The 13,237-nt window shown below is 44.3% G+C and overlaps 1 protein-coding gene across 1 annotated transcript in view; it reads left to right on the top strand.

Moving 5' to 3' along the window:
• The first annotated feature begins 1,768 nt into the window (after positions 1-1,768).
• The window catches only part of LOC114796434 (myosin-IIIb-like), a 63,069-nt gene continuing 51,600 nt past the window's right edge, over positions 1,769-13,237 (top strand). The window contains 10 exon segments of the mRNA XM_028990424.1: positions 1,769-1,831; positions 2,224-2,407; positions 2,509-2,529; positions 3,373-3,507; positions 4,317-4,337; positions 4,340-4,422; position 4,599; positions 4,956-5,055; positions 5,686-5,762; positions 6,846-6,991. Of these exon segments, the coding sequence (XP_028846257.1) occupies positions 1,830-1,831; positions 2,224-2,407; positions 2,509-2,529; positions 3,373-3,507; positions 4,317-4,337; positions 4,340-4,422; position 4,599; positions 4,956-5,055; positions 5,686-5,762; positions 6,846-6,991 (770 nt within the window). The 5' untranslated portion in view covers positions 1,769-1,829.

The following is a 13,237-nucleotide window of genomic DNA, read 5'->3' on the forward strand; positions in this document are numbered from 1 at the left end:
CCTCCACTGGATCCCAAAATCTGCTCCACCCGGCCTCTACAACTAATACAGAACCCAGCAGCACCTTCCCAACTTCTCCACACTGCTACGTTACCTCCACTGGATCCCAAAATCTGCTCCATCAGGTCTCTACAACTAATACAGAACCCAGCAGCACCTTCCCAACTTCTCCACACCACCATACTGCTACGTTACCTCCACTGGATCCCAAAATCTGCTCCATCAGGTCTCTACAACTTACAGAACCCAGCAGCACCTTCCCAACTTCTCCACACCACCACACTGCTACGTTACCTCCACTGGATCCCAAAATCTGCTCCATCAGGTCTCTACAACTAATACAGAACCCAGCAGCACCTTCCAAACTTCTCCACACCACCACACTGCTACGTTACCTCCACTGGATCCAGGGACAAACCTCACGACGGGCAACAAATTTCAAACTGGTTTTATATTTTATGACCAGGCGATTGTGGGTCATGGTCTGGTCAGGAGGGGTGAATCTGTGATCGTACATCATGAACATGGTACCATACGACCAAGCTGGACGAATTATCACACGAGCCGATGTAAAAATGGCTCTAAAATGGTACAGTGTATACCCATCTAGGAAACGTGACAGCAGCTCATTTGCATACCAACAGGGGGAGGAGCATAAAAACAGAGCATAGAGAAAGGAGTGAAAAGAGAAATCTGTCATCTCGACTTCTAAAAGTTTGATTTAAGGGGGCAGAACATTTGATTAATTCATAGTGCCGACCCCGGAACATGGTGGACAAATCAGAGCAAACAGATGATGCACAAATGCTAGCAAAACAGAACATATACATTTAGCAAGCTAAAATACAACACAATACTTACACTGTAAATATATACTGTACATGCACATAGTGGTTTGTATTATATTATGCAGCACATTTGACGCAGGGATTCGTCCATCATGACTTCGATAAAACCCTTCAGCGGTCGCTGGTTGCTTTGAGGCCTGTGTCAGTGTCGTGATCAGTAATTGGGTGAAAGGAGACTGAACCACAGGGTGGCGGGGGGGTCTGGGTGGATCTGGCACTGCCGTAAATGACTTAATCTCTGGCAAATCCAATGTCCACGTAAGAGATTATGGCGTCCTGTTTGAACAGTGGCATCTTGCTTTTGCCTGGTAGCTCAGCGAATCTCCAGGGTCTTCACAGGTCCCGTTTTTCATGAATAAACCTTTTTTTTTATTATTATGAACACCTAAGAACCTGTGAGTTGTAAAGGCAAGTTGCTGGATGATGAGGTAGGGTAAACCGTGAGTATCTCTGCTGTTTTGTGTTTTGTCTTGACATTAAACCTGTTAAGTTGCTCCCTTTGGCAGGGGTGGCAAGTGCAAGCGAGCTTAAGCACAGATTGCTTTATATAGACATCTGACCTCAGCACTTTATACTGTGCGGCACATGATACATGTGTATGTGTGGGTATAAAATATGTCGCTTCATCTAACTTACCCCCAAAAAATTCCCCAGGAACGTTCTTTTTGGCTTGAAAGAAATGGAACATAAAGTATAAGAAAAACATGCAAGGACCAAACTACCATTTGGCTAAATGCACCTTATGTCATGTTAATATAGACTTAATTTAACAACTGACAAATGTCAAGTGTGAAAAACTGCACAGAGAAAGAAGTTGATGTGAATAAAAGATGCACTATTATATAAATAATAAGGTTTCCAGAACATGCTGCACTGACAAAGATGCCTTTCTTCTCTGAAATCACTTTTTATTTTGTGTCGATTTGTTTCTAAGACCCTTTCGGTTGGATTGAAATGAACATCACGCAAACCACTTCTTAAATGTGAGCAGTAAATATGAAATTTTTAAATATTAGTAAAATGTGTGTATTAAAAGTTAAATGGATGCGGGAAATAATAAAGTAGAGTAACGCCGTATTGCTTCATTACTTCCTTGGTAGATGCCATATTCGGTATCTATTTTATGTTTGAAAACACATTTAAATCCAGTTGATTTGAGACCTTTGGCCTAATTCACATGGTGTTTCTCGTGTTTCAGAGCAGATTAAGAACATTGAATGGTTGATCACAGAAGGTTTCAAAGCTAATTCATTCACCTAGGCCTTCACAATAGGCCTTGCCTTTTGTCACAGTGACCCTTATACTGAAATTGCAATTGACTCAGCTTCCATGCCAATGTAACCTGGACCTGATGTGTCCCCTTTCATTACTTTAGGCGGTCCCTGTATGGACTTTACCCCTACAAGTCAAGTATGATTGGGCTGGAGTCTCTGGCAGAACCTTCGTCCACATGGGACATAGTGGAGACCATTGGGAAGGGCACCTATGGCAAGGTGTACAAAGTGACCAACCGCAAGGATGGGAGCCTGGCGGCCGTGAAGGTCTTAGATCCTGTCAATGTAGGTGAAAATTAGAGGTGACTTTTCTGCAGTGAGGCCCTCTGGTTCTTTGTTCTTTTCTCGGTTTCCTTTGCTTAACTTGCTTGTTCCCTCCCCTATAGTGCTCCGACCATCATGGCAGAGTAAGTGACCATTCCTATTTCATCTTTTCCTTACGTTCTACCCTTTTCACCTCCTAGTTTCTTTCTCTAGTTTTTTTTTTTTTTTGATGATCTGGCCGATCTCCATGAACTGAATCAGTGTCAGTAGCTCTGATGTGACTGCAGCAGCTTGGTGTGAAACAATGAACTTGGTCCGGATGCTGCTTTGCATTAAAAAGACATTATGTGAGCTGTCCTCTGATCTGGTCAAGTGCTTATTACAAAGGGGACCTCTGCAGCTCCATCAGTCCCCTGTGTCTGGAGCTCCTCCCTCTTCCCTCGCCCTTATACCTCCAATGGAATTGACTGCTGAGTGACTGGGGTTTGTCACTGTGACCCAAGGAGCAAATGCACTGAAATCCCAAAAAGAACCAACATTCAAGTAGAATTCAGTGCAAAAGACGGTGTTTCAACTGCTGGATGAGCTCATGGCACCAACTTATCAAGTTTTTATTGACGATAATTCAATGCGGTGTTTGTAAGGGGTGTAACAATGTTCCAGATCCCTGGTTCAGTTCACACATTTAACGATTCAAGCACTAGACATTTAGCATTTTTGACTCGTTCAACTCTAAATCAGTTATCTGCTTATCAGTTATCTGCATCTCACTAAATGCCCATCAGTACCCAGAAGGAATTATCTTCAAATGCATTCGGAAAAGCATCATTCATCCCACTAGCTTTATTTTCATCACTCATTTTTATGTGGAGAAAATGTATTTCTATTTATTGTAAGTATACAGTAAACCTGTTTCCCTTTTTATAAATAACTCCAATTACAAGAGCTGGGTGCCCCGTTGTGAGGATTATTTCCCAATTTTACAGGACGTTGATGAAGAGATCGAGGCCGAATATAACATCCTGAGGTCCCTGTCCAACCACCCGAACGTGGTGAAGTTCTTCGGCATGTTCTACAAGGCTGATGAGCGTTCTGGTGGTCAACTGTGGCTGGTCCTTGAGGTGAGATGTTCTTGTGGGTGGTAGAATCCTAGAGGGTGAGACACTCGCCTATGAACCAGAAGACCCAGGTTCAAATCCCACTTACTACCATCGTGTCCCTGAGCAGGACACTTAACCCTGAGTGTGTCCAGGGGGACTGTCCCTGAAACTACTGATTGTAAGTCTCTCTGGATAAGGGTGTCTGGTAAATGCTGGAAATGTAAACGAGATGATTATTCATGTACCTTAGTTGTTTACCTTTTGCTGGTTTGACCAGAACAAAAAATCTACATAACTTGGTCAAACTTGCTTGTTGGCACTTAACTTTGGTTCATGCGTTCCTCTATTTTTGTTAATTCCGTCAAAAAAACAATGACTTAGAGTGCAAAATAAAATTGGCTCATCAGCTTTTCAAAATGCAGACTTTCTTTGCGCACTACAGGCACTAGACAAAGAGATGAGGAAATGTGTGGGGAAATGAGCGGGTTTAAAGATAATCGCCAGAGTTTAGTCTCCGTTTCACCTCCTCAGCATCCATTTTCACATGTCCTCTCTAAATAATTAAAACGCATCACATGATGGCGGTGGCCAAAAATTTCAAATCAAATGAACATTTCATTAAAAGCCATAACATTATTAAAACAAATTTACAACGTTCAAAACACATTTACCAGTCACCTAAACAAAAAAAACCGAAAGATCGGTTTCCTAACTGACCATTCACTGCGTGAGCTCGACCCGACCCAAGATTTACACCTCTACAATGAATGGCATTCTCAGGCACTGATGCTTTGCCTCTTTCATCTCCCACCCCCGCCTTCATGGTGCAGCTGTGTAACGGCGGCTCGGTCGTACCGAGCTCATCAAAGGCCTGCTGATGCGTGAGAAGCGTCTGGAAGAGCCCATAATCGCCTACATCTTATATGGAGCCCTGCTGTAAGGCATCCCCTCCATCTATACCCATCATTACCACCAGCCAAGGGATCTGGCCCTTAGGGGATTGTCAATGTGAAACACAGCGCAGCACACGGTGACACTGTGACACGTGTTCCTCTGTATTTAACCATCACCCTTGGTGAGCAGTGGGCACCATGACAGGGCCCGGGGAGCAGCGTGTGTAGGGATGGTACCTTCATCAATGGGACCTAGGTAACATCTTGGTGTTTCGGGATTCGAACCAGCAACCTTCTGATTACAGGTCTGATTCTTTATCTTTTCTGGGCCACCCACTGCCCCCTCTGGCTGAGGAGAGATTTTGTGGCTGTAATTGATTTATTGCTCTCAGAAACAGCCGGGGGAGGCTCTAACACACGGAAGACGGCTTTAGGTTGAATGCAGATGCACCAAACTTGATCCAATCAATGAACGCGAACAGTAGCTAATGCTAAGGCTAACCGTATTCTTTAAAATTGTTGTTTAAAAATGTAAATTCTTTAAATTGTTCTGTTCTTATATCCTTCACTTGACAGGGTCTTCAGCATTTGCACAACAACCGAATAATCCATCGCGATGTCAAGGGCAACAACATCCTCTTGACCACCGAAGGAGGAGTCAAGCTGGTCGACTTCGGTAAACTGAGTTCTGCCCACGGCTGGTGTTCCTTCTGCAGGCATTTTGGTGCTTTCTGTTGAGATGGCTGCAGGTTTCGAGAGAGAGATGGTGTTCGGCAGCAGCAGCTCCCCGTAAAATCCTTTTGATGGTGCTGCCGTGCATGCTGGTGTTTTATGGGCCGTGGCTTAACTCAGGGCTATTATTGCTCATTAAATTGCGCTATTTGATCCTTTGCATATAAAAGGCGGGGAGCTGTTCTGCTAAATGACTTTGCCTCGCCCTGGGCCTGTTTGTTTCTGCCGAGCTTCAGAAATGAAGTGGACGCCTGCTGCTAGGGGAAACAGCACCCACTTCATTTAAAATGATGATTACCAATTTAGCGCGCATGTCCAAGTTCGCTGCTAGATTATAAATTCACGTTTTTATGTGCATATAATCTCAAAATCTGTTTTTTTTTATGTGCCTAATTGATATTCTGTAAAATTGCTAGGTTTTACACCAATTTTTGATGCATGATTACATGATCAGGATTTGGAGGACACGGCCACTCCTCATATTAGTCTAGCATTCCCGTGTACGTTATCACACAGTCGGTATGTTTAGATTGGCCATGAATTCAGCGATGAATAACGCTTGTGTTCTGGTCAGGCGTGTCTGCCCAGCTGACGAGTGCACGGCTGCGACGCAACACGTCCGTGGGGACGCCCTTCTGGATGGCACCTGAGGTAGGCCCGCCTGCCTCTTGTTCTGTATAGCGAGCTGTCCTCGTCCTCTGTCTTGACTGGACTTAAATTGGACGTGGGTCTTTGTAAAGCTATAAAGGACACTATGATTTAGGCCAGACATCCTTATCCAGAGCGCCTTACAGTCAGTAGTGACAGGGACAGTCCCCCTGGAGACACTTGGTTGTAACTGGGGTCTGAACCTAGGCTCTTGCTGCAGTGAATGTGAAGTCTTGTTCCTCCACGACTAATTCTTAACAATAAAGCTTGCTCTAATATTTCAAACTATTAAAGAGAAAAATGGGAAAGAGGCTGTAACATTCACCCTGAATGGGGTGACAAGCATGGATATCCAGCCAATCCACAATGTCATTTTCCCAAATGGAAACGTTTCTTGCTGATCCTGTGCTCCCTGCGTACATGTGAGTGCACAGTAAAAAAAAGGATATGCATATAATTTATTTTATTTATAATACATCTATTTTTTATCTTATGGAGTGTGTTTTGTTAGTTGTGAAATTAAACAGAGGGTTCTTCCTTATCATTCCCCATTAAGATTCATTTTTTAATATTCATCTGTTTCCTTGTGTGAGTGTGTGTGCACGTGTGTGTGTGTGTGTGTGTGTGTGTGTGTGTGTGTGTGTGTTGCGGCAGTCCCCTCCACGGGTCGCCCCAAGGTTAATAGCTGGGCGCCGCCTGGCCCAGCTCAGTGTTTGGGCAGAAATGAAGCGTGGTGACTGTGTCGGTGGGAGCGAGCTCTGTGGGGCCATTAGAATAAGCTGGTTATAAATCCTCTCACTGCGAAACCAGAGGGTTCAACTGACTATTGATCTTCCCCAAATGAGCTGGGACCTGCCCCAGTGGACTCATAACCACAGCAGGATATTCAAAGAAAGAACCACTTGTGTCCACATGTTCTAGATTCTGTTGGGCATTTGGATGCAATATGAAGTTATAACATGTTTAAGTTATAACATGTTCCTTAAAAAATGTATAATTATGAACATTATCATCCAGAGGAGTTGATTGATTAGAGATATGGTGTTGAATAATGTTGAAATTCCACCCTCGCCATCTCTCTGGTAGGTTATCGCCTGTGAGCAGCAGCTGGACTACTCGTACGACGCCCGCTGTGACGTATGGTCCCTGGGCATCACGGCCATCGAGCTGGCCGACGGGGAACCTCCCCTGGCAGAGATGCACCCCATCAAGGCCCTTTTCAAGATACCACGGTGAGACAGCAGAGGGCGCCCTTCTCCACGCGAAGACTCAAACGGGTTAATCAATGCATTCGCTCACTTAACACTGCAATAATGTGTAATCGATAAGCCCCTCGGTTTCCCACAATGCACCCATATATATATATCACAGATGTGCAAAATGTCTTCCTTTCAAATGTCGAATGCAGACATTTCAATCAAAACCACATACAGTTCTTATTCCCTTTTGTTCAAATAACACAGCTTTGGTAAGATTTTTATTTGAACAGAAGGCAATTAATTGTGGGAACTTTGTTTAAAAATTCTGTGCAGTAAGTTGCCTTGAAATTAAGAGTTTTATGAATTTTTACAATCCATTATGGTTTATTTGTTTAACCTGTTCAGAGTGTGTTGCACTCATTTATTACATAATCAGCCATCCCTGTAGCAATAAAATATTACATATTGCATATTTATCATGGGGGTCATATTATGAATAATTTTGGATTGAGAACTTTTCATCCTGTAATAGGAGGACATTTTAAAGGGGCTTTTTCTCGTACTCTAGTGACCTTTCTCTGTCTTATTTATTGAGGATCTTCCTATGGGCTGTCTGTGTACCTGGAATGGGTCTAAATCCAACCATGATCAACAGGCAATTGAAATCTGACCTTTATTCCCAGCTAAATCGTGTAATTGTCTGTGGAGGAGGATGTGTCCTTTCCGACGCGGGTTTGAATGAGTGATTAGCCAGCGCCATTGGTCCTCATTCAGAGCTGAATGTTATCTCCAGCACACTGACCCCACCCGCCACCAGAAGCAACACACTCCAGGAAAAGAGAGGAGGAACAAAAGCCCAGAGGTCTGCGGTGACAAAGGCCATATAAGTGCTGAAAAGAGGGCAATTAACCCCCGATGACGTGGAGGCTTATCTCTTATTCCTGCAGTCTCTAATTTTACTGTTGAATGGAAATTTCTTGCCTTCTGGCTTTTATCGCCTTGGATTGATTGATTGGTTTCTCTTTCTCTCACACACACACCTGACAATGAATTGGTAATAAACTAATCCTGTACATAATATAACTCCTTTTAGAGCCTGGGTGTGGCAACACTAATGCTGAATGGAGTCTAGAGCTAAGTGCACTGGACCAGTTCACAAGTGTAAGGTCAGAGGCATCATCCAATCCAATCCAACTTATTTATATAGCACATTTTAACAAGTTTTCAAGCGCTGCACAAACAGACCAAAAACAGAATAAGATGCAACATCAATAAGAAAAAAATCAATAACAAGAACGTTGCCATACGACTAAACTGAAGTCAAATAAGGTAAAAAAACAGAGGAGCACACAACTGACAGTGTGTTAAAAGCCAGAGAATAAAAGTAGGTCTTAAGACGAGACTTAAAACAGTCCGCAGTGGGGAAGGCCCTGTCCCCCCTGGATGTTAGTCAGGCGCCGGCGTGGACATCTGGATGAGGTCTGTCATGTACTGAGCTCCAGTCCATTCAAAGCTTTAAGAACAGACAGTAAAATCTTAAAATCAATTGTAAAACGCACTGGGAGCCAGTACAAAATTGGAGTGATGTGATCACGCTTTTTTCTCCCAGTTAGAAGAAACGGTAAGCGGGAAAGTGAATAGTGACTAATTTTAAACCATTCCAGAGCCGTCCCCCTGTCACCCACCCAGTGTTCCAAGTGGTTTAAAAGAGTTGCGTGGTCCACGGTGTCAAGTCTAGAAGCACTAAAATGGCAGAATCACCAAAATCTGATTCTAAAAACAGGTTGATAAGAAAAGTGCAGACTTGGTGCTGTAAATGCTTCATAGCCTGATAAGAAGATATCAAAATTGACTGTGCTTTTGAAAGGGACTGCAGCTGCTCTAGGACAACTTTTTCCAAAACTTCGCCATTAGTGGACGTTCGAAGATCGGCTATAGTTTGATACCTCTGAACTGTCCATGTCTGGACATGTCTTTTTCAATAAAGGTTCAATTACAGACTCTTTGCAAAACAAAGGCACCACACCAGTAGGGCCTATAGTGTCCACACCCCATTAAGTTGACCATCAGTTCTTTATAAGATACTGGCTCAAAGTTGCTAAAAGTAAAGGTGCAGACGGTATCAGGGAGTGGATTGGACAGGAGAATAACAATGATAAACCAAATCTTGGCAACTGGAATTTTTCCCAGGACGCACCGTTTCGGTGTCTGTAGCTTTAAATGCTAATGAGGAGGAGAGAGGCGGGACGAGGAGGAGAGCGGCCTGTGGAAGTTGAGGGGCATTTGCAGAAATGATGTTATCAGCACCGTCCACCAACCACAATGTTTGGCGCAGACAGGAAGTCGTGTCGGCGTTTTTCCCGAAAAAAAAAAAACACGACGGAACTAAAAAAATGCTTTTGTGCTAACTTTTACATTTTTACTGCAATGCTTCAACGTTCGACATTTCTGCTGGACAATAGACAGGCTCGGGGAACTCGTATTAAGGGACGTTTAAAAAGAACACAGGGATTACACACCTTTTTTTGGCTCTCACAGTCTCCTTAAGAGTTGATTTGACACGTGAAGCCCACCTGCCTTCTTCTCCGCTCTTCTGCCCCGGCGTCTGGCTTCACACACTGCATCATTCAGCATTTAGCAGTCGGCATTTCAACATTCAGGAGAGAGTAGACACCGTGTACAGTGTACTGAAATACTGTTTCACGCAGACCCCCCATTTTATTTATTCATATGTCTTATATAACTAAAACTTAAATACCCAGACATGCTGTAAAAAATACTCTGGCGGTGCATTGTGCAGTGGACTAGTTCAAGTATATGTGGGATATTTCCAACAAGATGAGCAGAATGTTGGAACATACTTCACGTGTGTTGTTGTTGAGTTTGTGGTGTTCTGGTGATGTTGGTGTATTGAGAGCTCGGACTGCTTGTGGGAAGAAGCTCTCGCCGTGTCTGGCAGTTACAGTTCTGGTGCTGCGGAACCATCTGCCAGATGGTGGGCGTGTGAAGGGTGGTGAGAGTCCTTCATTATGTTCCGAGCTGGACGGATGAGGTGTTCGCTATCTGCTGCAGGACCTTCTGCTCAGCGACAGTGCAGTTCCCGTACCAGACAGTGATGTAGCAGCAGAGAACATCTCAATGGTCCCTCGGTAGAACGATGTGAGGATGTGAGGAGGGTGTTTGACCTTCTTCAGCTTCCTGAGGAAGTGTTGTTGTTGCTGGGCCTTCTTGGTTCGGAGGTGGTGTTGAGGCTCCAGGAGAGGTCTGAAGTCGATAAACAGCATTCTGGTGTAAGTGTCTTTTCTGTCGAGGTGGGAGAGACTTGTATGGAGGGCAGACAAGATGGATGAGCAGTCTGTGGAGCGGTTTGGCCGGTAGGCGAACTGAAGTGGGTCCAGATTCTGTGGAAGTTGGGTCTTCATGTACCTCAGAACCAGCCTCTCAAAGCTCTTCATAATGATGGGTGTGAGTGCTATGGGCCGGTAGTCATTGAGGCAGGACACAGTCGACTTCTTTGGCACTGGGATGATCTTGGTGGTTTTGAGGCAGGTAGGTACCACGGCTGAACTCAGCGATGTGTTGAAGATTTCTGTGAAGATGTCTGCAAGCTGGTCAGCACACTCCCGTAGCACCCGACCAGGAATGTGGTCGGGTCCTTCTGCTTTCGCCGGGTTGACATCCTGACGTCTCCCATGACGTCTTCCTCAGTGGCTCACTGATCTTCTCCTCGTTCAACTCGCCTGGCAGGGAGGGAGGGGTCGCTGCTGCAGGCCTGATGAAAGGCGCCCAGGTAGGAGTGTGTGGGGATGGGACCTGGATCAAGGGGACCTCAGTGTTTTAACCTGCCACCTTCTGATTATGGGGCCACTTCCTTTTTTAAAGGAAAGAGACTACGACCTAAACCAGTGACAGAACAAGAACTGAATGGAGCAGAAAAAGCGTGACTGTTGTGACTGAGGTCACCGTCTGGACCTGTGTGACTTCTTGTGGACGAAGGTGGAGGTTCTCTTTTTTCTTTTCATCAAAATACATCTTTGACTGAGGCAAATCCATCTCTTGAATAGGGACCTTTGGCAGGACAGTCACAGAAAAAACCACAGCACGAGAACACCAAAATGAAATGATTCTGTTAACATGTCATCTGTCCCAAATATATGTTCTACGGAGAACCAGATCAAATGGGGTGCAATGCTGACTTTGGGGTGTCGTTTTTTTTATCTGATTATATTTTCTAGCATTTGAAGTCTGTTGTAAAATATTAGCGCTGGAAGATTTTTTGGAAGATTCGTAGTAACTGTTATTACTCCAGTACTTCAGTTGAATTGGACATAGGAAGCCAAAAAATGCCAATAAGTTGTATGGCTTTGGTGGTGTTCTCCAGTCAGATGAACTTCATTTCATCAGGTATTGAATTGTGTTTGCGCTGCTACCAGGCCTGTGTACTAACCTCAGGCCTGCCACTTTCATTATTGATTATATATTTCAATTTGTGATTGATTTTCAGTCATTTGACTGTCACGTGTCCATTTATGATTTCCTTTGCTCCTATTTCATGACTCTGTGGTGAGCAGGGGCATCTCCCCAGCTTCCCACAGCAGATGGAGGAGCCGGAGGGGCAGGGAGGGGGTCCACAGGGGGCACTGACACCATTACTGTCTGCAGCGGACCCCAGAACAGGGTTCCGGTCCACTGCGCACCATATCATTATCACACACACACACACACACACACACTGAGGAGACGCACAGATGGCGGCCTTTTTACACCCGTTTTTCAGGCCTGAGAAACTGCAAGCCAAGTCGCTTTTCCACTTGCTTCTTCCAGACCTGCCGGGCGGCTTCATAAGCTGAGTGATGATCGCAGTTTAGAATTAAATGCTCCCATTCATCCCTGTAACAAATATCCATATATGGCGTGTCTGGGCATGGATCAGCGTATCGCCACATCGTTCATGACAAAGTCCCTTCCCAGAATGCTTTGTGCTTTTATTAGGTGCCTGCTCCATATTTAGACCACGGAATTCTCAGCTTCTCAGCAGAAACTGTCACTTTCTCATGTCCTCGTCCCGCCCTCGCCCTAACACAACATTACTGGAGCTCCAGACCCTTCCTTTGAAGACCATGTCACACATCCATCACTGCTTTCCATGAAACAGCGCGAGACTCGAGAACTTATCTCAGATGCGGGTAATGGAGCGAGAGGAACGTCCTGGCCAGATGAATTACAGTTGTATAGATCTGATGTGAGGGGGCGGGGTTAATTACCTGAGCCTTCCACCTTCCACACACTATATTAAGTATATATGGCTCAAATAATTTGGTGCACAAAATAATAAAATACAAGACTTGGGGTTAGTAACAACAGTAACAGCTGAAGTGAACTGAATTCTTTATGAACTGTTCTCTACTCCCTGGTTCCGAGATGGATTAAGGGATGATTAGTAAAAACACGCCAAACAGGCTTATTGCGTTGGATGAAGGTCCCACGGACAGAAGCCTGCAGGTCCTTCGCTCTGCCTGGTTCAGGGGCAGCGCTGGTAAATATTATCTGCTCCTGCGCGCTCGTGTGTAGCCAAAGGAATAAGTGATGGATGAGGTGAAGCTGCATTTCTTTTTGCCGTTTTTATCATCCTCTTGTTGTGTATAGGCCACTAGTATGGTGCAGGATGATTCGTGTGGTGAATGTGAGCAGTTTAAAGGACACCACCGTATTTATGCATTAAATGAGTAAAACAAACACTAGTGCACGCTGCATCAATCTGCAATCAATTACAATGATTAATCGCAATCTGCAATCTGCTCATTAAGAAGATCTTTTATTGTTTTATTGGTCAAATTGCAGTTATTAAATTAAACTATTAAATCTTGATGTCAGCCCTTTCAAAATGAGCGGGAAGCTCCTCTATGGCCTGAGCCTCTTTCCCAGGTTTTGAAATATTGCAGCATTATTAATCCATTCTTTATCCTGCCTGCTTCTTGTTTTAGAATTATAAAATTAAAGCATTTTGACATCTCAGATTCAGGTTTTCATCATTTTCAGAAAAATCTAATTTAATCCTGATGAATCCCAAGTTCTAATGACCATGTTCTGTAAAGTGAAACTCGGCTCTGGTTTTGTGGAACATTATGAGTGGAACGTTGCAGATGGCCGGCTTTGCTCGGCGCAGTGATGGCGGAGCGGCATCCCTCCCGTAAAATTCCCCTTTCATCCGCTTCCTCAGAAAAGACCTGGAATCTCTATCAACAGTGCAGAAAACCACAGATCAGCTCGCCAGAAATG

This window comes from Denticeps clupeoides, chromosome 9 (genome assembly GCF_900700375.1).
Source record: "Denticeps clupeoides chromosome 9, fDenClu1.1, whole genome shotgun sequence".
Classification (NCBI taxonomy): domain Eukaryota; kingdom Metazoa; phylum Chordata; class Actinopteri; order Clupeiformes; family Denticipitidae; genus Denticeps; species Denticeps clupeoides.